Genomic DNA, 25,174 nt, shown 5'->3' with positions numbered 1-25,174 from the left:
GTGGTAGGGGATTTTAACTTTCCAAACATAGACTGGGATTGCCATAGTGTTAAGGGCCTAGATGGACAGGAATTTATTAAGTGTGCACAAGAAACATTTCTGATTCAGTTTGTGGATGTACATATTAGAGAAGGTGTAAAATTTGACCTACCCTTGGGAAACAAGGCAGGGCAGGTGACTGAGGTGTCAGTGGGAGAGCATTTTGGGGCCAGCGACCATAATTCTATTAGTTTTAAAATAGTGATGGAAAAGGATAGATCGGATCTAAAAGTTGAAGTTCTAAACTGGAGTTGGGCTAATTTGATGGAATTAGGCAAGAACTTTCAAAAGCTAATTGAGAGCAGATGTTGCAGGTAAAGGGAAGGCTGGAAAATGGGAAGCCTTCAGAAATGAGATAATGAGAGAACAGAGACAGTATATTCCTGTTTGGGTGAAAGGGAAGGCTGGTAGGTATAGAGAATTTTGGATGACTAAAGAAATTAAGGGTTGGGTTAAGAAAAAGAAGAAAGCATATGTCAGGTATAGACAGGATAGAACGAGTGAATCCTTAGAAGAGTATAAAAGCAATAGGAGTATACCTAAGAGGGTAATCAGGACGGCAAAAAGGAGACATGAGATAGCTTTGGCAGATAGGGTTAAGGAGAATCCAAAGGGTTTTTACAAATACATTAAGGACAAAAGGGTAACTAGGGAGAGAATAGGACCCCTCAAATATCAGCAAGGCTGCCTTTGTGGAACTGCAGGAAATGGGGGAGATACTAAACAAGTATTTTGCATCAGTATTTACTGTAGAGAAGGACATGGAAGATATAGAATTTAGGGAAATAGGTGGTACCATCTTGAAAAATGTCCATATTACAGAGGAGGAAGTGCTAGATATCTTGAAACACATAAAGATAGATAAATCCCTAGGACCTAATCAGGTGTACCTGAGAACTCTGTGGGAAGTGATTGCTGGACCCCTTGCTGAGATATTTGTATCATTGATAGTCATAGGTGAAGTGTTGAAAGACTGGAAGTTGGCTGACATGGTACCACTATTTAAGAAAGGTGGAAAAGACAAGCCAGGGAACTACAGACCTGTGAGCCTGATGACGGTGGTGGGCAAATCATTGGAGGGAATCCTGAGGAACAGGATATACATGTATTTGGAAAGGCAAGGACTGATTAGGGATTGTCAACATGGCTTTGTGCGTGGAAAATCATGTTTCACAAACTTGATTGAGTTTTTTGAAGAAGTAGCAAAGAGGATTGATGAGGGCAGAGTGGTGGACATGATCTATATGGACTTCAGTAAGGCGTTTGACAAGTTTCCCCATGGGAGACTGGTTAGCAAGGTTAGGTCTCATGGAACACAGGGAGAACTAGCCATTTGGATACACAATTGGCTCAAAGGTAGAAGGCAGAGGGTGATGGTGGAGGATTGTTTTTCAGACTCGAGGCCTGTGACCAGTAGAGTGCCACAATGATAGGTGCTGGGTTCACTACTTTTCGTCATTTATATAAATGATTTGGATGTGAGCATAAGAGGTATAGTTAGTAAGTTTGTAGATTACACCAAAATTGGAGCTGTCATGGACAGTGAAGAGGGTTACCTCAGAATACAATGGGATCTTGATCAGATTGTCCAATGGGCTGAGGAGTGGCAGATGGAGTTTAATTTAGATAAATGTGAGGTGCTGCATTTTGGGAAAAAAAATCTTCGCAGGACCTATACACTTGGTGCTAAGGTCCTGGGGAGTGTTGTAGAACAAAGAGACCTTGTAGTGCATGTTCAAAGCTCCTTGAATGTAGAGTCACAAGGAGATAGGATAGTGAAGAAGGCATTTCATATGGTTTCCTTTACTGGTCAGAACATTGAGTATCAGGACATTGGTTAGGCTATGTTTTGAATATTGCAAGCAGTTCTGATCTCCTTCCTATCACAAGGATTTTGTGAAACTTGAAAGAGTTCAGAAAAGATTTACAAGGATGTTGGCAAGTTTGGATGGTTTGAGCTATAGGGAGAGCTTGCATAGGCTGGGGCTGTTTTCCCTGGAGCGTCGGAAGCTGAGGGGTGATCTTCTAGATGTTATAAAATCATGAGGGGCATGGATAGGATAAGTAGACAAAGTCTTTTCATTGGGGTGGGGGAGGGCATAGGTTTAGGGTGACAGGGGAAAGAAATACAAGGGACCTAAGGGTCAACTTTTTCACATAGAGGGTGGTACGTGTATGCAATGAGCTTCCAGAGGAATTGGTGGAGGCTGGTACAATTGCAACATTTAAAAGGCACCTGGATGACAATTTGAATAGGAAGGGTTTGGAGGGATATAGGTTGGGTGCTGGCATGTGGGACAAGATTAGGTTGGGATATCTGGTCAGCATGGATGGGTTGGACTGAAGGGTCTGTTTCTGTGCTGTAAATCTCTATGACTCTATAGTAATTGACTGAGGCCGTGCTCGCTTTGAGAATCTGAATGTCAACATTTCTTCCACCCTTAAAATGGAATGATCAATAACTTACTTGAGACTTAAAGTATCTCATTGATCTGCACCAAGAACAAATTCTGTCCAACACACTGGTACAGGGAAATGTGGTTTAATTATAGTTATGTTCAGCTTCACTGATCTAGTTCACTTATCTGTAACTAGACCTTCCCCACTGCTTGCACAAACAGCTGTGTAAATAGCACTTCCGACAATCAATTAACTTGCTTTTAAAATGTGCTGTCATCTCCCAGCCATCTTTGGCTTTTCAAGCAGTTCTCTTCCCATTTCAATCCAAAGTCAAAACTACAAAAAAAATTAAAGCATGGACTTTACAAGATAAGCTGTCTGTTTCTTAGTGCAGAGACTTTAGGACAGATAATATTTGAGCTGAAAGTGGGTGATTGGGACATGAAAAATAATGCAGATATTAAAAGAGAGAGAGAGAGAAGAGGAACTAGGTGAGCTTCTCTTAATTATAGAATACCTACAGTGTGGAAGCAGGCCATTTGGCCCATCAAGTCCATACTGACCCCCTGAAGAGCATTCAACCTAGACCCAACACCCCCAGTCTATCCTTTTAATTCTGCATTACCTTTGGCTAATCCACCTAGCTGTGTATCCCTGGACACTATAGGCAACTTAGCATGGCCAATCCACCTACCCTGTACAACCCAGACTAAACTCACGCACACACGGGGAGAACATGCAAACTCCACACAGACAGTTGCCTGAGTGTGGAATCGAACCTGAGTCCCTGGTGTGGTAGAGGAGAAAATGCAAGAGGGATAACAGGAGAAATCAGACTGTATTTTGATGAGAAGAATCACACTGCAACTCAGGCAGTTTGGATAGTGTAGATGGTCGAAGGTGGCAGGGAGTTTTTATTGTCTGCAAGTGGTCACCGTTAAGTGAGGTGGGTTTCGGTCAAATCTAGGATGCAATAATGCTTTGGATGTCGCGAGACTTGTTATTATTTCTTGCAATGCATTTGTCAGTGCTAATCTGTTCTTCACTTTTGAATGAATATTCTGGAGAGAAATAGGGAGAGCAGCAGTGATTGTTGATGTGCTGTGAGAGTCCAAGAGAATATTACTTTGCAGGTGGCAGGATGTAGATTGGCCATGAATGAACCTCCTCTGTCGGAAAGTTGGCGAGCTCTGAGATTGGGCATTTATTTGAACAGAGGCAGTAACGTGTGCCTGGATGGGCCCTTCAGGGAGTGCCAAGAGATACACTGAAGGTGCCTGTTGGGTATGCGGGGTGGGGTGGTGGGGTGTTGGCAGGTGATAGCTTCACACCTAGAAAAGCAAAAGATGATGAGTACTAATAAATTTAGGTTCGAATTAGCACATCCTAAACACCCAGGAGAAGAGTGATATTGCTACAACAGGATGGAAGTTACAAGTTCAGCAGAAGTTGCAATTTTTTGAAGTGAATTTCCCTCTGCAGATTCTGGGGGTAGATGTGCCTCAGCGTACATTTAGATCTTAGTTTTTGTTTAGTTATCAGCCAATCACTAAGTACCCATCTTAGCTGGAGTGTAAATAGACTAAGATTTCACAATAAAACATACACTCTGAATGAGATGCATCACTTTCCACAACAACTTGTCCATTAGAGTGGCTTTAACATAAAGAAATATTCAACAATGCAATCATTGGGAGTAAAGAAATGAACTCTGAGCCAAACAGAAAGGGAGATTAAGGATAGTTAACAAAGAGCCTTGGCTCTGGAAATGTTTTTTTTAAAAAGTTTTTGAAGGTGGTGAGTGAGGTGGACAGGCCAAGTCATTTTGGATGGAGTTTCAGAGGGTAAAGCTGAAGCTGCCAGTAGTTGTTCACCCGTATCAGTGTCCAACAGCAAACAAATCCAAAAAAGGGGTTGAAGTCAGGAATAGAGTGATTGGAAAGCAACATTGCTGGACAATATGAAATGGATTAGTGGTGCTGGAAGAGCACAGCAGTTCAGGCAGCATCCAAGGAGCTTCTCCTTGGATGCTGCCTGAACTGTTGTGCTCTTCCAGCACCACTAATCTAGAATCTGGTTTCCAGCATCTGCAGTCATTGTTTTTACCAATATAAAATCATGGTTGAATGTGTTGGAAAGAAGGAGAATTTAAAATTTATTATACTGAAGAATTGAGAGCAAGTGAAAAAAAACCTAAATATAACCAGTGAGAACTGCAGTGATGGACAGGCAGGATTTACCATGGAATGTGAATAGTGGAGTTTGAACATGTTAGTGGAAAATGGGAGTCCAGCAAAGAGAGCAATGCTGTCATGTGACTCAACAGAACAAACAAACTGCCTGTCTTATTAGATTTCTTTAAAAAATCCAGATAGGGCAAAGATATTAAATGTTATGACTTGCTTTGACTAAACGATTTACATTCCTTTTAATGGCTCATTCATCAAAACTGGACTAAGGGACAAACAGTATTTGCAGATGAGAGACTCTTTTCCCAACAACTTAGCAGTAACACTGCTACTCTCACCATTTAAAAATATCCATAAAATCAAACAATCAAATCCATATGTATGAATCTGATTTTTTTTCTTACAAGCGTCAGCTGATTTAAACCAAGTAATAATTGTAAACACCTCAATGGTGATAATAATTGTAAACACCTCAATGGTGATAATAATTGTAAACACCTCAATGGTGGGGAAGCTTTTAGGAATGATAAGTTGGGGCAAAATTAATGATCACTTGGGCAAATGAAGGTTAGTTACGGAGTGTAGATTTATTCAGAACAAATTATGTTAATACACTTTTGTGAGTTTTTTGACAAGACAACCAAGCGGGTTAGTGAGGTTAATGCTGTTTCCGTGGTGCATATGGATTTCCAAAAGGCATTGATAATATACCAAACCATGAATATGTGAGCAAATTTAGAGCTCATACAATAAAAGGTAAATTTGCAATATGATATGAATTTAGCTGAGAGACAGAAAACAGAAGGGACTGATAAATTTTGAACTGATTTTTGGACTGGTGGAAGGTTTACAGTAGAGATGCTCTGCCTGATATATATTAATGACCTGGGGGGTCTTGTTCTGCAGGGCAAAATTTCAACATTTTCAAAGTCTTGGAATTGACAAGTCTTGTAAACAATGAGCTGGACAGTAGAGAACTTTAAAGGGATGCAGGCGCATTGATGGAATGAATTGACAGATAGAATTTAATACAAAGAAATGTGTAGAGAGATAATACAAAATTAAGTGGTTTCAAAAGTAGATGGAATTGGTTTATGTGTACAAAATATTGAAGGTGATGAAGCAAGTTGAGGGAATGGTTAATAAGATTTTACATCATATCGAGGAGTGTCAAGTACAAGAGCAATTTGGTTACTTTAAATCTCTATTTTGTGGGCAGTATATTTTAAAAAGAATGTGAAGGCACTGGAGAAGAGCCACAAGAATGATTCCAGAAATGAGGATCAGTTATATGGATAGACTGGGGACATTGTGACCTATCCAGTGGAGACTTATAATAACATAAGAAGTCGAAGCAGGAGTAGCAATTTGGCTCCTCGATTCTCCCCTGTCATTCACTGAGATATTAGCTGATCTGCTCCAGGCCTCAACTCCTCTCTCATGCCAGCTCCTCACACCCATCAACTCCCCAACATGTCGAAAATTGTGTTACCTCCCCTTTAAACACTCCCAGTAATCTAGTCTCCACAACTCCCTGGGTTAGAGATTCTGGACATTCACCAGCCTTTGGGAGGTGACATTTCTTTGCATCTTAGTTCTAACTGCATGTCTCTTTATTCTCATACTCTTTACTCCATGCACATCAGCTCTTTTTCTTTTTTGACTTTTTAAAATTCCCCTCCATTCATTCCTCCTTTCCACTAATTAGTTTAAAACCCTATCTATAGCCCATGTTATATGATTCACCAGGACATGGGTTATAGCATGGTTCAAATGCGGTCTGTCCCAGTGGAACAGTTCTCCCTTTCCCCAGTACGGGTGCCAATGCCGCATGAACTGGAACCCAGTTCTCTACAAGCTCAACCTAGCTCTTGTACTCTATACCCCTTTGAACTAAACAATCTATAATATTGTAGTTTTATTAACTGACTTCTCAACCTGCCATGCCATATTCAGTGACTTATGCATATATACCTGCAAGTCCATCTCTTCTTGAAACCACTTTGGAATGTGCTCTTTATTTTTAATCAGTTCTTCCATCTTCTTCTAGTCAAAATGAACTACTTTAGAATTTCTCTGGGTTGTATCAAGAAAGTAAATGAAATGTTGATATTTATTGCAAGGGAAAATGAAATCAAAAAACACAAAAATATTACTACAACTGTGCAGGGCATTGATGAGGCCACATTTTAAGTCTTTTTGGTCTCCTTATTTGGAAAGATAAGATATAACTGAGTTAGAACCTGACTCAGAGAAGGTTCATTTGACTCATGTCTGAGGTGAAGTGCTTATCTTATGAAGAAGGATTGAATAGGTTCTGCTGGTATTCAATGGAATTTAGAAAAATGAGAGATGAGTTTATGAAATCATGTAGCTTCTGAGGGGACTTGACCTTTTATAGAGTAGGCTGGGACTCGGAGAATGCCATTAAAGAATAAGAGGTCTCCTTTGTAAGACAAAGATGAGGAGATTTTTTTTCTCTCAATGACTCATTAGCATGTGGAATTCACTTCCCCAGAAAACATTGCAGACTGGGGTATTGAATTTATTCAAGATTGAGTCAAGTTTTGGAGACAGCAGTCTGGGGTGGCTGGGGGTTGGCGGGGGGAAGGCGTTGGCGGGGGGGCGGGGGGGGGTGGTGCAGACAGTGTTGAGATCACAACCAGCTCGACTATGGGTAGGCTCAAAGGTTCAAATGGCAACTCTTAAGTCCTTTGCTTCTCGAAACAGAATGAGAATTGGGCACAGCAAGACCCCACAAACACCAATGAAATAAATGACCAGCTAGTCTGTTAGTTTTGTTTTGAGTGTTGGTTGAAAGATGAATGTCAGGTCACAGGAGAGCTCCTTGCTCTTTTTTAAATAGTATTATGAACCCTTTATGTCCACCTGAGAGGAAAGCCAGGTACCTTACTGATGTGGTGTGGTGAGGTCTACTTAGGATCTTCTGCTATCATGCTATTATACTTCGGTTAGATCCTGTAACATAAGGATGAGGTGTGGGTCATGGGTAATGAAGAGTTCAATTAACTTTTACTGCAGCACCTTGTATCCACGTATGTATGTGCCTGGACTTAAGTTAAGCAATCCAACTGCACTGTAGCACTGGTGAGTTCACACCAAATAAGGAATAATGTTAAGATATCCAAGTTGAAAAAATCAAAATGGCAGAAGCAATTGACCTATAAGCACAGGTAAGCTTCTCTATATTAGAAAATCACATTTTAGTGTTTACGATGCCATTTTAATTAACAATATGGCTGTGTAGTTAAACTGATAGTATCCTTTTCTGTTGATGTTAGTTTTAAGCTTGTAAGAAGCCTTTAGAATTCTGTATCTTAAATTTTGTGTCAGACAGCAAGTTGAGTATTTATTTAAGTTCCTTGTAATAGCAACACCGGGTTCATAGCTGGATAAATCCAGAATTTTAAATGCAAAAAAAGCAAATCTGCTTCCTGACTATTAAAGTTGGAGATCTGTACTTGTATCAACTTATTGTGGTTGGTCACCTGAATGTTTTAAGATGCAGGGCTGTCTGATCTTCAATGAAGATTCTTTTAGAAGCAGTAATTAGTGCATACTGTCGTGATGTGGTGAGATATACCGATTGTCTGCCACTATCATGCTGTGATACGTATAGAAGGTCCCATAAAATAATGGCATGAAGTAGATCATGTAGTAATAAAGAATTTGATGAATTTTATTATAGTATCTTGTGTACATGTGTACATTACAATCATATGCACTTTCATGTCTGGGATCAAGCTAAGCAACTTGTATGCACTGCAGCACATTTCCTCAGCATGTCACATAACAAGGGTACAGAGTTGAATAAGGAGGTTGAGAGATTTATATTATCAGGTTACATTATGAGCAGGTCACTTAAAGGAATCTTGCATATTTGTTTTGGGGTATAACACAACTGTATACTAATACTGAATTTGTCTGAGGTTTGAAACACAGTCTGGATTAAGTTAGTAAAAATCAGTTGGTGTGATATGAGAGACAAATTGTCCTCTTGTGTCCCTGATCTCCTTCCAATTGTTCCACCACTCAATTGCCTGTTGCATACTTTGATGAGCTTGTCACCATAATTACCTCATAATGTTTCTTTCTAGTTTTTCCTTCAGTGTGGTCCTCAACTTTGCTCCCTTAAATACAGTGGGTGAAGACTTGAATGACTATAAAAGAAGCTGCTTTAAAATCTGTACATCTCCAGTTCAGTTAGGACCAAGTATTGCATCTTGCCACCCTGTACTAAAACTATTCCCTATGCCAGGATCATCCTGAAATACAGAGGTAACCTGAGGCCTCTGTTTTCCATCACATCCCACATCCTTAAGCGTTTATCCCTGTGTTCTTGTTCATCACCCACAATGAGTACAAGGAGCACATCGAACTTTTTCACAAAGCTTAAGACCATTTGTTTAGTTGCCCCTGTATCTTACCAATCTCCCTCCTGCCCATACGGCCACATTTCCTCTGTGATTCCTAAATAACCCTGCCCTAACTTGCAGCTCTGTCCCTTTTCTCTCCTATTTCCCATCACATCCTCTCTCTGAGCACATCTTGCTCTGCTTCTTTGACCCAATCTGATCAGAGTGTTGATCAGCCACTTCCCTTCCAAGCTCCCAATGTAGCTGATATGGTTAATGGTTTTCTCTCTCCAGGAAATGACCCTCCCTATTAAATCTGCTGTCATCACTTGTCGTCTCAAGAATACACTTCTTACCCCTTTATCCTTAAAAAGGTATTTAAATTGTTGTCTTTTCCAAAATGTTTTTAATGAAATGCCAATGCTCAGTTAGCTCCAGTTCTACATTTTCAATCCTTCACAATGTTGGAACATCTTTTATCAAAGTCACGAATGACTTCCTTTGTGATCTGGACCATGATGAACTATTCCTACCTTTTAAACCTGTCTGCATCCTTTGACATGATCGACAATGCTATTATCCTCCAATTCTTCTTCTCAGTTTTCCAATGAAATGCTACTGATTTTCATTGTTATTAATCCAATTATAGTTCGGCAAATCAGCTATGATGCCTTCCTTTCCATTCCCACACCTTTACCTCTGGAGCTTCCCAAGGATCTGCTTTGGCTCTCAACCATTTCTCAATTCCACAATACCCTTTGGTACATTCATTAAAAACTCTTGGGTTGCTGATGACAATGAGTTCTACCTCACTGTTTCAAACTTCCAGAGCAAACAGGCTGGCTTCTGTAGTGTCATTATTGAACTTGCTATCAGGTGGAAGCCCACACTATGTGTGTGCCTCATGGTGGCAGTCACATGATTATGGCTAGCCAGAAGGCACTTTAATATAATCTTGCATTTCTATCCCAAACACTTGCTAGCATCACTTCCAATTACTCCACTGTCTCTGATTTGTCACATTGTTTATCTGACTTGCAGTGCTAGATATCCAGAAACTTTATCCAACTAAGATCAGGAAGACTGATGCCATCATCTTTGCTCACCATCACAAATAATATTTGCTAGCCTTAAATCTACCTGTTAAGCTTCTGAGGTTGAACCAAAACTTTGACAATCTAAATGCTATTTATTATGCTGAGCTGACCCACCAACCACATATCTACTTTACCACTAACCTGTTTTAATTTCATGTCCATAATATTGCCCATATCTTTCCTGCTTCAGCTAATCTACTGCTGTAATCCTAATCTATACCTCCCTTATCTTTACACAAGACAATGTTAATACACACCTGACTCCTCTCCCACATTCTGCCCTCCTGAAACTTTAGGTCATCCAAAACTGAATCACGCAAACTTTGCCCACACCAAGTCCCATTGCACCCATCACCCCAATCCTTGCTAAACTACATTGTTACCATTCTGGCAATGCCTCAGTTTAAAAGTCTCAACTCTGTTTTAAGGTCTGTCCTGTCTATCTCTCCAACGTCATCCAGCTTTACAGGCATTTGAGATCGCTCAAGTTCCTGTAATTCCGATTTCTTAGACATCCTGAATTCAGTTGGTCCATTATTGATGCCTAAGCCTTTGGATGCCTAGGTAATTTGTTCAGGAAGCTTTTCTTTGAACCTTTTAGCTTCTCTGCGTCTCTTTTCCTTCTTTAAGATATTTGAAGACATCATTTCTCATTGAACAAACTTTTGGTCATCAGTTTTGATATCATCTGCTATGACCCAGTGTCAGATTTTGTTTGCTAATTCTCTAAACATCTTTGTTACATCAAATGTGCAACTTAAGTACAAGTTTTTGTTGCTAGTCCAGTTGATGGGTTATGATCCTGGCTGTAGCCTATTACAGTTGCCATGTCTCATGCCCGTTAGCCCACACTATCAATCGTGCCAGCTATTCGACCGGAAATGGTATGAAAAAGATAAAAATGAGAACAATTGAGCCTCCTTGATACTTTCCCTACCAATATTTAGGTTGATATCACTTCAAATTTAGAACTATATCCAGTTATATTGTAATATACTTTTTTGTGATCAATAAAACAGGGCTATGCCAAGCAGCCTATTATAAATGACTTTAAAATATTTACAAAATTCAAGGATTATGGTATTTATTCCATCAATGAAAATGACAAATTCATCTGTATCTGAATTTTAAGAATGATTAAGGCAGAGGTTTAAGGAGGTTGTTAGGGCTCCAGCTATTACCTTTTTTATCTTTTTGTAAAAAATGTTTATGATCAATACCTGCAGTTTTAAGTGACATTGCTTTGTTTCTTTAGGGTGAGAGAGGTCCACCTGGATATAATGGTACAATTGGAGATGATGGATGTCCAGGCGCTAAGGGCTTCACAGTAAGAATATGTTTCTTATATCTTCACATCAATGACATATATAAAAATAAGCATTACACATTAGTCTTATAATCTTATAATCAACTGTATGTGTATTTCAGGGAAGAAGAGGTTATCGAGGACAAAAGGTAAATATGGATTTTAAAAGAATTTCCTGTTCTCTGTTGCCTGAAACTTGAATATTTTCGTCAGCCTGACCTTTCTATGTTTACACCATGAACTAAAACCCAGTGTTCTCTTGTAACAGGGTAGTGATGGAGACCATGGTATCGATGGAGTATTTGGAGAGCAGGTAAAAATTTGCTGAACCAGATTTGCATAGAAAGACCATTCACAAATGCTGTACAAATTGTAATAAACCATAGATGACATTATATAAATTGAAATTTGAAGCCTCAGAAAATTAGGGTTGACTTTCCCGCACCACGGTTGCAAGTGAACCATTGGTGTGGGTGGTTAGCATTTTCACCAATTGTCAAGTGAGGTTCCTTCTCTCTGGGCAAGTCCTAAATTGTTGGAAATTTTCATGAAACAGCTCATATTGCTTGCTTGATCGCTTATACCCAGTTTTACGCAATTGATAAGCATAACATTGATTTGTGAGGTGCAAAGTTGAGGTGGATTGCGAACGCAAGTATATATGTCATGACTGAGAAGACAAGTATATGCAAAAATATGAGCTTTGGAGCAGAAAAAATAGGTTGTCATATACACAGGATTATTTATGTGCAGTGATCTACATAATACATTCAATATGTAATATATAATGGTTAATATACAAATTAAGAATATGTGTTCTTATAGGGAGTTTATGGAATTGTTGGACCTCCTGGTGAAAGAGGCATTCGTGGAAAAACGGTAAAATCTCTCCTGTTGTCTGTTACTAATTATTAAACCAAAGAAATATCTATCTGCTACTTTATGGAGAATTGTCCTGTTTCAATGATATAAAAGGGAAAAAATGCAAGTGCAGGAAACACATAGTAGTTTTCTTGGCATCTATAAAAACAAAAGGGAAGATTGTTTTTCAGGTACAATTCCTAATGTAAGTTTTCAGGCATCCTTTTTTTGCCTGCGAGCAAATTGAAAATTGGAAAGGCTGCATTTCTCGACATCCAAGAACATAGAACAGTCTAGCACAGTACAGGCCCTTCGGCCCTCGATGTGAAATCTCTGAAATAAATTAAAATAATGAATGATAAAAAAAATGAACAAACCCTTAAAGATGCGAAAGTATAGATGTAGACAAAAAAGCTCTTAAATAAAGTTGTAAAAAACTTGCCTTTATAATGTATGTGCTTATGCATATGAGTATTTAACAAAATCAGAAGTGAGTATGCACCATCAGAATTTATAATTGAATGGGAGGTGACAGTAGGTGTTCTCAATTGGAAAATTGTACACCCGGTGTTGGCATGGATTTGAAATGTTTTCGCCCACCCCCAATTATTGTTTACTGCTGTGAGTATTGTTTATACTCTTCTCACTAAAATAACTTGGTAAACCCTACCCTTCCCCAAACTCCTTTAACAATTTGAAACAACTCCACAAAAGCTGAAATCCCATCACCCTTTATTTACACATACACAGTGCATAGACTCTGACCAGATAGCTCAGAACCAGTCCCAAAAGTGAAGAGAATCGTTGAGACTCCTGGTAATTTTTATTTTTCTTTTTTGTTTCTTTCTTTTTTTAAAATATTTAACCCCCACACTACCGCAGTTAGGAGACACAGTGAGAGACACAAGGTGTATGAATCTTTATTCAATTTCCACCACCAGGAAGATAGGAAAACACCCGAGTGGCCAGTGACAAGCAGTGCCCTTCACATCAAAGGGCAATGATGTGTGATCAAAACAGTGAAGGGGAGGGTAGGGATTAAATCAAAATAGAGTTGGAGGGGGAGACTCCTGGTAATTCTTTCTTCCTTCCTTCCTTCCTTCCTTCCTCTCTCTCGATGTGGGGCAGCTGGTCCAGGGACAGTCCCCTTCAAGGAGGAGAGTCCTTGCACGTACACACACACACACTCACACTGATCCAACTCTCAATAGGAAAACACCCGATGGGCCAATGACACTGCTGTGTGAAACACTCTTGTTTTATTTTCTTTTTTTTAAAGGGATCCCCTGTTTATTTTTATTTTTTTTTGTTTTAAGCCCCACACTACCCTCCTAACTGTGGTAGTGCTTATTTTTTCCCCAGCACCCATGGTGTGTATGTGCAGGTGTGAGACACAGTGAGAGACACAAGGTGCCACGAATCTTAGACTCCTGGTAATATCTGTCAGCTGTGGTTCCCTGATTGGTCCAGGTTAACGGTCCCTATCAGGCAATTCACACTCAACGAGATCGACCTGGCCAACCTTGTTCCAATCACTACACAATCTGAGCACCAAAGCTTGCTCTTTGACAAGATTCAGGGCAGGCACAAGGCTAAAAGACCAAACAACCTCTTTCTTTGCCACGTTTATGGGGAAGATTTCAATGCTGGCTTTGAACCGGGTTTCTTCCTTCTTAACATTCAGTTTTACTGGGCTGGTGTACATAGTGTATCGTCTGCACAGACCCTGTGTACATCATATAATTCACAGTTGACATGCTTCCACCCAATCCATGCAGGCATCTGTCAAAATATAATGTAACTTTTTATGTTTCAAGTTGCTCCTCTTCAGATTTTATGGAGGGCTATTCTTGATTTCCAGAGATTATAGTTTGTTTACTTTCAAGGGCTCTGCTTGAGATTTTCTGGAGGACTGTTTATGATTTCCAGAGATTATATTTTGGTTTCTGAAGTCTCCTTTTTCATGCTCAGTATTTCTTTTATAATCTCCTTTATACTCTTTATGTGACATTATTTTCTGCATTTGCGTTGATGTATGAGACATTTGAACTCACAAAGCAACAGATTTTGAAGAATTAATCAATATCCTCAAGAATGATCAATTGTACATTAAACTGACATACTTGTAGATCGTAAAAACCATTTCATTAAACTCATCATGACTAAAGAATATTTTATCTCGGCAGTGACTATTGTTTACTGTTTATCAGATCTAAATTTCAGATTAAAATTTAACAAATGGCACAGCCTTCATTATAAAATCATCCAGTACATTCTACCCATAGCTTCTGAACACATGGCACCTTAGAATAGAGATTCCACATTCATTAAAAAGATCTCACAAAATGTCATTATCAGAGATTTCATTAGAAAATGGAAAATTTAAGCAATGCATTGACAGCGATGTTTAAAAATGTGACTAAATGTGGCAAAATAGATGGATGCTCAGTGTTTTCAGTCATCAGAGCACTTGTATAAGAGGGTATCAACAATATTAACCACAAGTGATTTATGATGGAAAGCAAGAAATTTTTTTAAGACAAATGTTTGTAAGCTGTGGAATGTCGAATTGAAGTTAATTATTGAAACAGAGATCCTATTGACATTCAGGTGGTGTTTAAATAGGTCATTGAAGGAAGGAGAGATAAAGGGAGAAGGAAACAGTGGATTACCAGAAATTTGATGATTACTCAGCATTGCTACAGACTAAAACAGAAATTGCTGTAAAAACTCAGCAGGCCTGGCAGCATCTGTGGAGAGAAAACAACGTTCATGTTTAAGTTCCAGTGACCCTTCTGTAGCCAGGAAAATGTCAATATCCATGCTAAAAATGGTGGAGGGGGGTAGGGAGTTAATAATAGGCAGGGATGGAGCCCAGATGGAGGAAAAAAAAAGTTGGACAGACAAAGGAACGTGCAACCTCAGCCTGGGAGAATAAATATCTGCAAATGGAGACTATTCATGGCTGATTGTGGTAACAGCCTGGTATGTGGGGGCTGGGGTAACAACATGGGAGAAGGTGCTTCAGCTGTAAAGTTGTTGAATGCGATATGGAGTGCAAAAGGCTGCGGGGTCCCGATGCAGAAAATGAGATCCTGTTCTTACAGCTTGTGCTAAGCTTCACTAAAGCTCTACAGCAAACCTGAGACAGAGACGTTGGCCAGGGAACACAGTGGTGATTTGAAGTGGCTGGCAACTGGAAGCTCAGGGTCATTTCTGTGGGCATAAGTGTTTTCCAGGTTGTTGCCCAGCCTTACCTCCCCAGTGTAGAGTAGACCACGTTGCGAGCAATGAATACAGTAAATTAGATTGAGTGAAGTGCAGATAAATCACTACTTCACCTGGAAGGTGTGTTGGGGCCTTGGATACTGAGGAGGGAGGAAGTAAATGGGTAGGTGTTACACCTTCTGCAATGGCAGGGGAAGGTGGCATGGTTCAACAGTTTTAGGGTCTGAGCACCATACCCACACACCAGGCCAGGTCAACACATCGGCTGCTACCACAAACAACTCATTATCAGCTACTAATGGTCCCCATTACCAGCTATTCATTCTCCCAGGTTTACCTTTTGCTAGTCCTTTGTCTGTCCAACTCAGTCTCTCTCCAGGCTACATCACCACCTATTGTTTAATTCTAAGCCCTCGCCTCACTCACTCTTTTTCATAAATACCAACATTTTACTAGTTACATTCAGTTCTGAAGAAGGTCACTAGACCCAAAACATTAACTCTGTTTTCTCTTCATATTTCGTGCTTTACCTGCTGAGTTTTTCCAGTAATTTCTGTCTTTGTTTCTGATTTCCAAAACCTGCAGTTACACTGGTTTGTATTGCTATGGACTAGCTGTCATAAGTAACCTGTTTCTGTGCTAACTTTTCTATGTAATATTAAAGGTAATTATAAAACAGCAGTAGGCACAAGACTGTCTTTCTTATTTATACATTATAAGAATATGGCAATTTTATTATCTCTATATTTACAGTGACTGACTGAAAGGATTACAAAAAATTTCAAGCTTAAACTCTTATCTGTAACAAAGAAATTAAATGTAATGCTGCCTAAACTTTATTTCAATCAGCAATTTAAACTCTAAATTAGGGAAAACAACCTCCAAATTTAATTTATAAAATAACTTAAGTGGCCCTTCCATGGTTATATCTTGTCCCTTATGTGGAACAATCCCGGAACCAGTCCAAAGCTGATCTCAGCTGCTGACGGCTTCCTTCCTTTTTACTTTCCCCAGCTCGGTATTTTCTAATCCCAAGCTGAATTCCAGGGTGAAGGTGATCCTGGGAATCACTCCCTCTAGCCAAAGTTAAACAAATCTTCCAGTCTTGTTTGAATTCTCAGGAACATGGTCTCTCTAATCCAAGTATCAACTTTTCCCCTGCTACCCTTCTCCCCCTCCCCCCTTCACCCAACCACCACATCATTTTGCTGTCTGTCTCTCAGATTCTTCCAAGGCAGACCTGACTGAAAGATTCAGGGATGTCTTAAGGCAACTCCATGGGCCAATGCTAGGTATGTTCTGCACAATAACTTGCCAATGAAAATGATGGATGCAGATTTGACACTTCCATTTCAACATTGTATAATTGTTTAGGTTTGTTGTAAAACAAACTTGCACAAATGTTGCCTTCCTGAGCTTCTGTGGTTTTGAAAGGACAAAAAACTGGACAACTTTGTCAGTGGGGTGATAACTTTCTTATCCAATTTTCATTGTGTGGTCTACTCCAGCAATTAAATAAAATTAAATATGAAAAAGGCAGGCCTTTGTACAGTCTAATCATTAGTGAGCTCTTCTGAACCACGGACCATGTTCATTACATTACTAAATAATTGATACAATTTGAGCTAAGACTTGTATCATATAAACCAGAAAATTTTGAACTCAAGTGGTCACCATTATCTGCATTTGCAATAAGTGCTATGGTCTTTTAGTAGGCATCATGTGCAAAAATCAGATGTTTGTGAATAGAGTAGTGGGGAAGCTACCATGCATAGATTACCTTTCTGATTGCATGGAAGGACTGTAATTTCCTTTGATGTTTTTCAGCTAAGATCAAAATTGCAAGATATGGACATTACCTGGATCAATATATCACTTTGCCAGACAGTGCTTTGGATACCCTGCAGAACCACTTGAGTGAATTATAGTGTTCATCTGTCTGGAGTGCAATGCACTCTTGGGCAGTGAAACCACTCTTAATCAATGGAATCATTTAAATTCAGCTGATGAGTTTAAATTATTTACAAAAAAACTAACATAGCTTGTCTTCATTTCTAGGGTAGAAAAGGCCAGAAAGGTATACCGGGTGAGCGTGGAGAGAGCAGTTCGCGTGGAGACCCTGTAAGTAATCTTTAGAAAAGTGATAGCATAAACATAGATCATCACAGACTGTGCAGAACAGTCCTGCAGTCCTGTTTAAACCTGCTTGAGAATGTTGTCTATGCAATGCAACTGCTTAGGATTAATTCCGTTGAATAATGGAAGCTTTGATATTAAACTGGAGGTTTTGCAAATATTAAGGTGTATCATGTTTTTTTTACAGTCAGCTGCATTTATGAAATGCCTGAAAATTTGTCTTTATATTTAAGATTTGTTCAAACTGGGTTACTGTAAACAACCACATGAGTAAAATTCCGCTTTGCGAGAAATGGAGCTGGATTTTGTGCTCCCCAACTCATGGTTGTCAAGGCTGGCAGGAGGAGGGAAGCATCTTGTGAGGGTGTGGAGGCAGGAAAAGAGTCAGAAGCTAGCCCACTATTGAGCTTATTGAGGCTCTTTTGATTGACAGCTTTATCCCATAGCCAATGGGATTTCAGAGGTGAGGGGTGGGCAGACCCTGTGGGAAGCTCAAGAGCATTAGCCACTACAATCAAGAATGGGGGAACACCTTTGGAGCTAACCTCAATCCATTGGAAGCCAGATTATATTAACACACATTCATAAGAATCAGGAGCAGGAACATGCTATTTGGCCCTTGAACCCACTCTGGCATTTGATAAGATCATAACTGATTTAATTTTTTCTTATTCGTTCACGAGAGGATGGCATTCACTGTCAAGGTCAGCATTTATTGCCCATCCCTAATTGGTCAGAGGGGAGTAAAGAATTGACTGCGAGTGTGGAGCTATATTGCGCCAGACCAAACAAGGATGTCAGATTTCCTTCTCTAAAGGACATTAGTGAACCAGAGGAATCTTTTATGAGTGTGGTCCTGGAAAAGCACAGCCAGTCAGGCAGCATCCGAAGAGCAGGAGAATCAATGCTTCAGACATTCCTGATGAAGGGCTTATGCCTGAAATGTCGATGCTCCTGCTCTTCAGATGCTGCCTGGCTGGCTGTACCTTTCTAACACCACACTCTTGACTCTGATTGCCAGCATCTGCAGTCCTCACTTTTTCCAAGAATGAACCTAAGTTAACCTTCAAAATATTCCTTGACCAGGCCTTGACTTTTCTCTGGAAAAGAGAATTCCACAGATTAATAATCCTCTGAAAAATAAAAATGCTCCTCATCGTCATCTTAAAAGGAAAATAACATATTTTTAAACAATGGTCTCTAGTTCCAGTCTCTCCAATAAGCAAAAACAACCTTTCAGCATTCGCCCAGTCAAGCCTCCTCAGTCTCATACATATTTCAATAAGATCATCTCTTAACATTCCTACATATGATAACTCCCATATCCCATGAATCAGTTTCATGAATCTTCTCGAACTTGCTTTTATTATAATTATATTCCTTTTCAAATAAGGAATTGGAAACTATACAATATACCAGATGTGGTGTTCCCAACCTTCTGAACAACTGCAGCAAAGCTTCACTACTCTTAGATTCTCTGTCTCTTGTAATAAATGACACGATTCCGATGGTCTTCCTAATCCCTTGTTGTACTAGCATACCAGCTTTTGGCAATTCGCATCCAAGGTTAAAAAGGTCTCTCCACACCGTAGAATTCTGGGGCCAAAGGGTTTGTTTCCACACTATAGGGATTCTATGATTCTGTGATTCTGTGATTTCTCTGTTGAAATAACATGTTGCTTACCTATTTTTACCGAAGTAGAAAAGTTCACTTTTTCCCATATTATACTCCATCCAAAAATTTTTGTTTTCCTTTTCACTTAACCAATCTCTCATTTCGCAACACTAACCTCCATAATCCTCCTCCTGTAGGGTTAATGAATGCAACTCCATGTTCTCGCACTTCAAAGTTCAATAAAATAATGGAATTGATTATCAGCAATAAAATTGGGAGCTATACTTACAACAATAGCCTAATATAAGGTGGTCAACATGAATTATTAAGGGGACATCCTATCTGACCTTTACTGTCTAATGACATTTTCCAGTCCTTGAATAGCTTTCCCTGTTCTGTCTTTAGCAAGCATTAACTTACTGACTAATATTGGCTTGTTGCAACTTGATCACAGATCATTTTACCTTACAGAACAGAAGAGAGCAATACTGCAAGATTGTTATCAAACTAGCTATTGATTTTGTTTTATATTTCTTTTGATCAAATTTAGTTTGGAGATCTTATGTTTCTGCAGATTGCAAGAATTTTTTTAAAAATCCACTATTGTTCGATTCTTGGACATTGAAATGGAATATAAATCATATAATTCCTGATTAATAATGTACTAATCAAATCCAGTTTCTTCTTTCTGAAGCTGTAGCAATTCTAAACACTTTATCCAACTTGTTCAATCTTGATCCTTACTGAAGTCAAACTTAGCTTGATGACTTAAAGTATAAATTATTTCTGTGTTTTTAAATCCCTGCTCCCTATGTGTAACCCTTGTCTGCTCCACAATTTTCTCGTTTAGTGATTGACAAACTCATTATTTGCTATCATGGCTTGTAGCTGATTGTTAATCAGAGGCAACAACTATAGTTATTATGATGTGAGGTGACTTATTTTAAAAAGAAATCAGATGCAAAGAGGTCCCATAAACATATTTTTGAAGTTTTCTTTCCCAGAAGAAATCTGACTACAATCTAGTCCATGAAAACTCACTGTCACATACTCTAAGAACTGTATTTCTCTATCATTGCAGTAACTTATCTTTCCTATAATTACATTAGGCAGACACATTACTTCAATTAAGATTAACAGAAGAGCTAATAGATTTTTTCACCAGTAGTTAGGAAATAATTACTATAATTCATACAAACACCTCAGAATATTTCACATATAACAAGTTGTTCCTATTGTTCTTAATGAGACACACAAAAGTTTGGAAATGTTGCACACAGTAAGATCCTAATGACTAGTTAATTTGCATTGTGTATTGTTGGTTGAACGAAGACTGTTTTGCTTCAAGTACTGACAGGCAAACTTTAAGATATATCAAGATAAGGCCCTATCTGACAGCACAGCATTAGTAACAGAAACAGAAAGTGCTGGGGAAATTCAGCAGCTAGGGCAGCATCAGTGGAGAGAAAAACAGTTAATATTTTGAGTCCCGTAGCACTTCATCAGAACTGACAATCAGATCTCCAGCATCCATAGCTCTTTTATTGTTAATATACTATTGATATCACAGTCTATGCTACCTAGCTAAGATTCACACCATTCTAAATCAGAGAGTGGTGAGTGACTTGACTGATCCCAAAGCGACTGGTTACTTTGCAAAATTTAAAATGGATTTATAATTACAATATCCTGAATAAGATGATAGGCCAGATTCTTTCTCTGCTGGTTGGTTTGCCAGCCAAAAACAAGTACCACTAACTTCCTCCTAGAACACCCATTATCCCTTTACGCGGCTTGAAAAGTGGAAACCCACATGATGGCATTGGGGTTGTAGACATTACAGTTCCAATGCAGCATTAAAAGATTGTGCCCAGCTAAAGGATGAACCTTTTATTTATGATCTGTACAGTACCATTGGAGAATTAGAATGGAATGGGTTAGAGAGATTCCTTTGTTACCTTTTGCAGAGAGTCGTAAGCATTTCTGGTGAATTCTGAAAGGGAATGGCAACATCAATAGAAAAGATAACAGAATAGATGCTGCTCACTCTCCACAACTCAAGACAGGACTCAGTTAAAAAAGCAATGCATTGGGCTATGGGGATCAAAAACTAATGTCTGATTACCAGTGCATTGCACAACTTGCAGTCCCTACACCAGTACTGATCTTGTTGACATACTGTAGTGCCCCAAAGTGCAAAACACTGGTTTGAAAAGTTTCTTGAGACCCACTATTTCCTATGGAAATATATTCCTCGTTGTGCATACAGAGTTGATCTTAGCAAGAACTGTTGCTAATTGTTGAATCATTTAGGCACCGCGTTTGATCAAGCTGTTTTACTGTTTGATTTTAAGCAAAGTTTTGTTCTTTTCCTTTGTGTTTCTTAGGGCGAACCTGGAACAAGCAATAGTGTTAAAGGTCAAAAGGGTGAAAGAGGAAACCCCGGCCAAGTGGTACATGAGCTTTATTTCTCTAGCATATCTGTTTGGTGATTTACATTTAGTAATTTATATTTATGATTCACATTGGACATTTTTCTTGTGATAATCATAAATGGAATAATAATGAACGTTGTGTTACAGGGTGATCCAGGCAGAAGTGGTAATCCAGGTAAACATGGTGGTGTCGGAAATCATGTAAGGAAGTCTCCTTTACTTCATCAGATTTGCTACTGTTCTATCATAGTTACTTTTCTAAGCTACTATTTTTCAAATCAAATCCCTTATTTCACATTTAGTTAATAAACTCTAAATAGAAACAGAAAAGGTGGCTGCATTCAAATCAAGTTAACTATCTAGGTAACATTTCAGATTAAGAACAAATTCTCAAGTTGGCCATTAAAGATGTACATTTCTCTACTTACCAACTTAACTTAAAAATGAAATGTGACCATAGATTAATTTACTGTTTGATGTAAATTAGAAATTTACAAGATATACCCTTTAATATCTAACCTTGCTGATAAATTGAAATGTAAAAAACTTAAATAGCTCAAAGACTCAGACTCTAATGGAGATGGAAGTAAATATATACGTGTAATGGAAGTAACTTGAGATGCAAAGTTCAACTTGGGGTTGAACAGGATATTGAGACTTCAAACAGTTTGGATTGGATTTTCTTACTGGAAGTTGGTACTGGGAGACAGGACTAATGCTGTCTGCTGTTCTTGCCTCATACCAAGAGGTAGTAATTTTCAAGGGTCCAAGCCCTACATAATCTGGAGCAAGTTTGACCACTCCGAAACTGTGACCTAGCCTACACCAGAGCAGGCCAGTTATATGGTTCATTTTCGGTCTCTTAACAATTTGAGTCCAGTTCTTCCAATGCAAGCATTAGCTTATCTTTGTACATTTGAAGTGCAGGAGCGCTATAAATTCACCCTCATGACATCTCTTCACTGTCTAACATTCAGCCTCTCACCCCTCACTCATTATCTAATTTATGCTCTGAATTCACAAGCCCTATTCTTACAGCTAGGAGTGTGTTGAATAATTCTTAAATCTTTACAATTAAACAGACAGGTTCACCAAGTCACTTACACACTGGATTCTAGCAATGATAAGATGATTAGGTAGTTTGATTATAGCTAAGAGCCCATTAAACTCCTCACGAAAACAAACAGACTTCAGAACTACTATCTCAGTTGTCTAGACTAAATACGTAAGGTAAAGGGAAAAGTTTAAATAAGACACTGTTAGTATACTAAATTGCTCTTTCGATATTGTAAAACATACGCTATCAGCTATCATTTTATTCATATCATGAATTTTAAAATTAATCTGAAGACTTTTTCTCATTTACAATATTTAGCTTTAGTAGGGTGGTACGGTGGCTCAGTGGTTAGTACTGCTATCTCACAGTGCTAGTGACTCGGGTTTAATTCCAGCCTTGGATGACTGTCTGTGTGGAGTTTACACATTCTCCACATGTCTGCGTGGGTTTCCTCTGGGTGCTCCGGTTTCCTCCCACAGTCCAAAGATGTGCAGGTTAGGTGATTGGCCATGCTAAATTGCCTATCGTGTTACGTGCATTAGTCAGGGGGAAATGGGTCCGAGTGGATTACTGTCTGGAGGGTTGGTGTGGACTTGATGGGCCAAATGGCCTTTTTGCACACTGTAGGGAATCTAATCTAATTTGACAGTTCACCAGTGGACAGAAGCAACAACCAGATTAAAGTATTGTGATAGGTAGCTACATCGTCCAATTTCACACTGTATATTCTACCAAATAAGTACAGATACAACTCATGCTATTCCATTTGTGAATGGACTGCAAAGGAGGCAAAATCAGTAAGCCTACCTTTTGAACACATCTTGCATCTAATCCATAGGAGATGCATCAAATTCAGCTCGTGTACAAACCAACAGCTGCATAAGTCCAGGTACCTCCCTGAAGATTAAAACAAATTTATTAGATAGAGGCTGTCAATAAGGTTATATTCCTCTCAGCAACTTCCTTATTAGGAGCAGAGCTCTTTCAGGTCCTGTTCTCTCCATTACCGATGGAAATTGCCAATGGCAGAAGGAAAGGCAGGGCCTTTTTTCTTTCCAGTCTGCTTAAGTTTGATCCCAGCTGGAACCATGAAAATCCAACTCTTTTAGTCAGCTTAAGACAGTAGCTAGGGAGAGAGATAGTTTAGATGGCGGGAAAAGGAAGTGCCACTTGTGATGGTTTCAGCATTTCCAGTCTTTAGGACGTAGAAGTTGTGACTCATCACTGACTGGATGCTTGTACAACAAGCTGAGTTAATGAAGGGGTCAATAAAATGTGACGAGTATGGTGAGGGTCAGGAGAAGTGGAAGTGCCTCAAATGCACATGCAAAGGAAGGTCCTATGAGCGCAACTATATTCACCGAGGAATAACTGTGAAGATGTGGAAGATTATGAGGCCAGGATAAATGCTTGGGGGACTCATGAGATGGAAGGGAAGCTTAATATCCTGATAAATTATATTTGTTTTTACCTCTACCTATATTTTAGACAAAGTGGAATATCTTTTTTCAAAAATATCATTTGATAAGAAATATTACATCATAACATTATTTTTGGAATAACTGATTGTAGAGAACTTCAAAATAAATTTTTCACTTTAATAGGGTCCTGTTGGTGCCAGGGGACAGATTGGTACACAGGTAAGATTTACTTTGTCTAAATCATGGTACTTTCAAAGTTTTTTATAGAGCATCTAATTGCATGCAATAGATGGCAGTGTAGACAGCAGAAGTGAAAGAAATAATTTTAGGCTGGCATCTCAGAATGAGCAAACTGCATAAAGATTTTATTCTTGTGGAAAGCTTTTGTGCCAAATAAACCATTCAGCAATATTGATAGACAAGGTGAGGTTCAATATCACAATTTCCTTGCTACCCTCAGTGCTTCCTCCAAATGCTGTTCAACATGAAGGAGTACTTATTCATTAGTTGAGAGAGGGTGCAATCAGCAGGAGATTTCCACATTTAGCTCAATCAAAAGTTACCTGATTGAGTTATTAGAGTCATAGTTCAGAGTCAAAACTGAGAACTCACAGGACCACTTCCTCCTGATTATACCAGTGTGCTTCCATCTCTGATAGATCTCTCCTGTTGCTTGGATAGATTATACCAGGGATAAGTATCGAAGATGTCAAGTTATAATGTATATTTTGGTCAATGACTGTCTAGGATTTTGCTCCATTAGTCTCTGGAACAGCTCTTTTAGGCTTTAGTGGGCAGGAATTTGTAGAGTTGACAGGGCAATGTGTACCTTTTGGAGTCGACGTCAATGGCAAGGGATCCATTCAGTTTTATTCTTAATTAAATTTTTTCTGTAGTGGTCAATACCACTGACTGTCATCTTAGAGGGAAGTTAAAAGTCAATCAACATGTAGGATGAGATGATACGAGGACAGAAGATTTCATTCTCTAAAAGGAGCATTATGTTAGATTTTC

At 39.0% G+C, this 25,174-nt stretch overlaps 1 protein-coding gene across 3 annotated transcripts in view; it reads left to right on the top strand.

Moving 5' to 3' along the window:
• LOC140464959 (collagen alpha-6(VI) chain-like) overlaps nucleotides 1-25,174 on the top strand; it is a 141,132-nt gene that overhangs the window by 63,072 nt on the left and 52,886 nt on the right. For all 3 annotated transcript variants that reach the window (XM_072560632.1, XM_072560631.1, XM_072560630.1), the window contains exons 15-22: nucleotides 11,357-11,428; nucleotides 11,530-11,556; nucleotides 11,676-11,720; nucleotides 12,233-12,286; nucleotides 17,555-17,617; nucleotides 21,635-21,700; nucleotides 21,830-21,883; nucleotides 24,344-24,379. In XM_072560632.1, the coding sequence (XP_072416733.1) occupies nucleotides 11,357-11,428; nucleotides 11,530-11,556; nucleotides 11,676-11,720; nucleotides 12,233-12,286; nucleotides 17,555-17,617; nucleotides 21,635-21,700; nucleotides 21,830-21,883; nucleotides 24,344-24,379 (417 nt within the window). The remainder of the gene's footprint in view (nucleotides 1-11,356; nucleotides 11,429-11,529; nucleotides 11,557-11,675; nucleotides 11,721-12,232; nucleotides 12,287-17,554; nucleotides 17,618-21,634; nucleotides 21,701-21,829; nucleotides 21,884-24,343; nucleotides 24,380-25,174) is intronic.

Source organism: Chiloscyllium punctatum, chromosome 41, assembly GCF_047496795.1.
Source record: "Chiloscyllium punctatum isolate Juve2018m chromosome 41, sChiPun1.3, whole genome shotgun sequence".
Lineage (NCBI taxonomy): Eukaryota > Metazoa > Chordata > Chondrichthyes > Orectolobiformes > Hemiscylliidae > Chiloscyllium > Chiloscyllium punctatum.
Note: the sequence above shows the minus strand (reverse complement) of the source record. Positions and strands in the feature narration are given on the sequence as shown.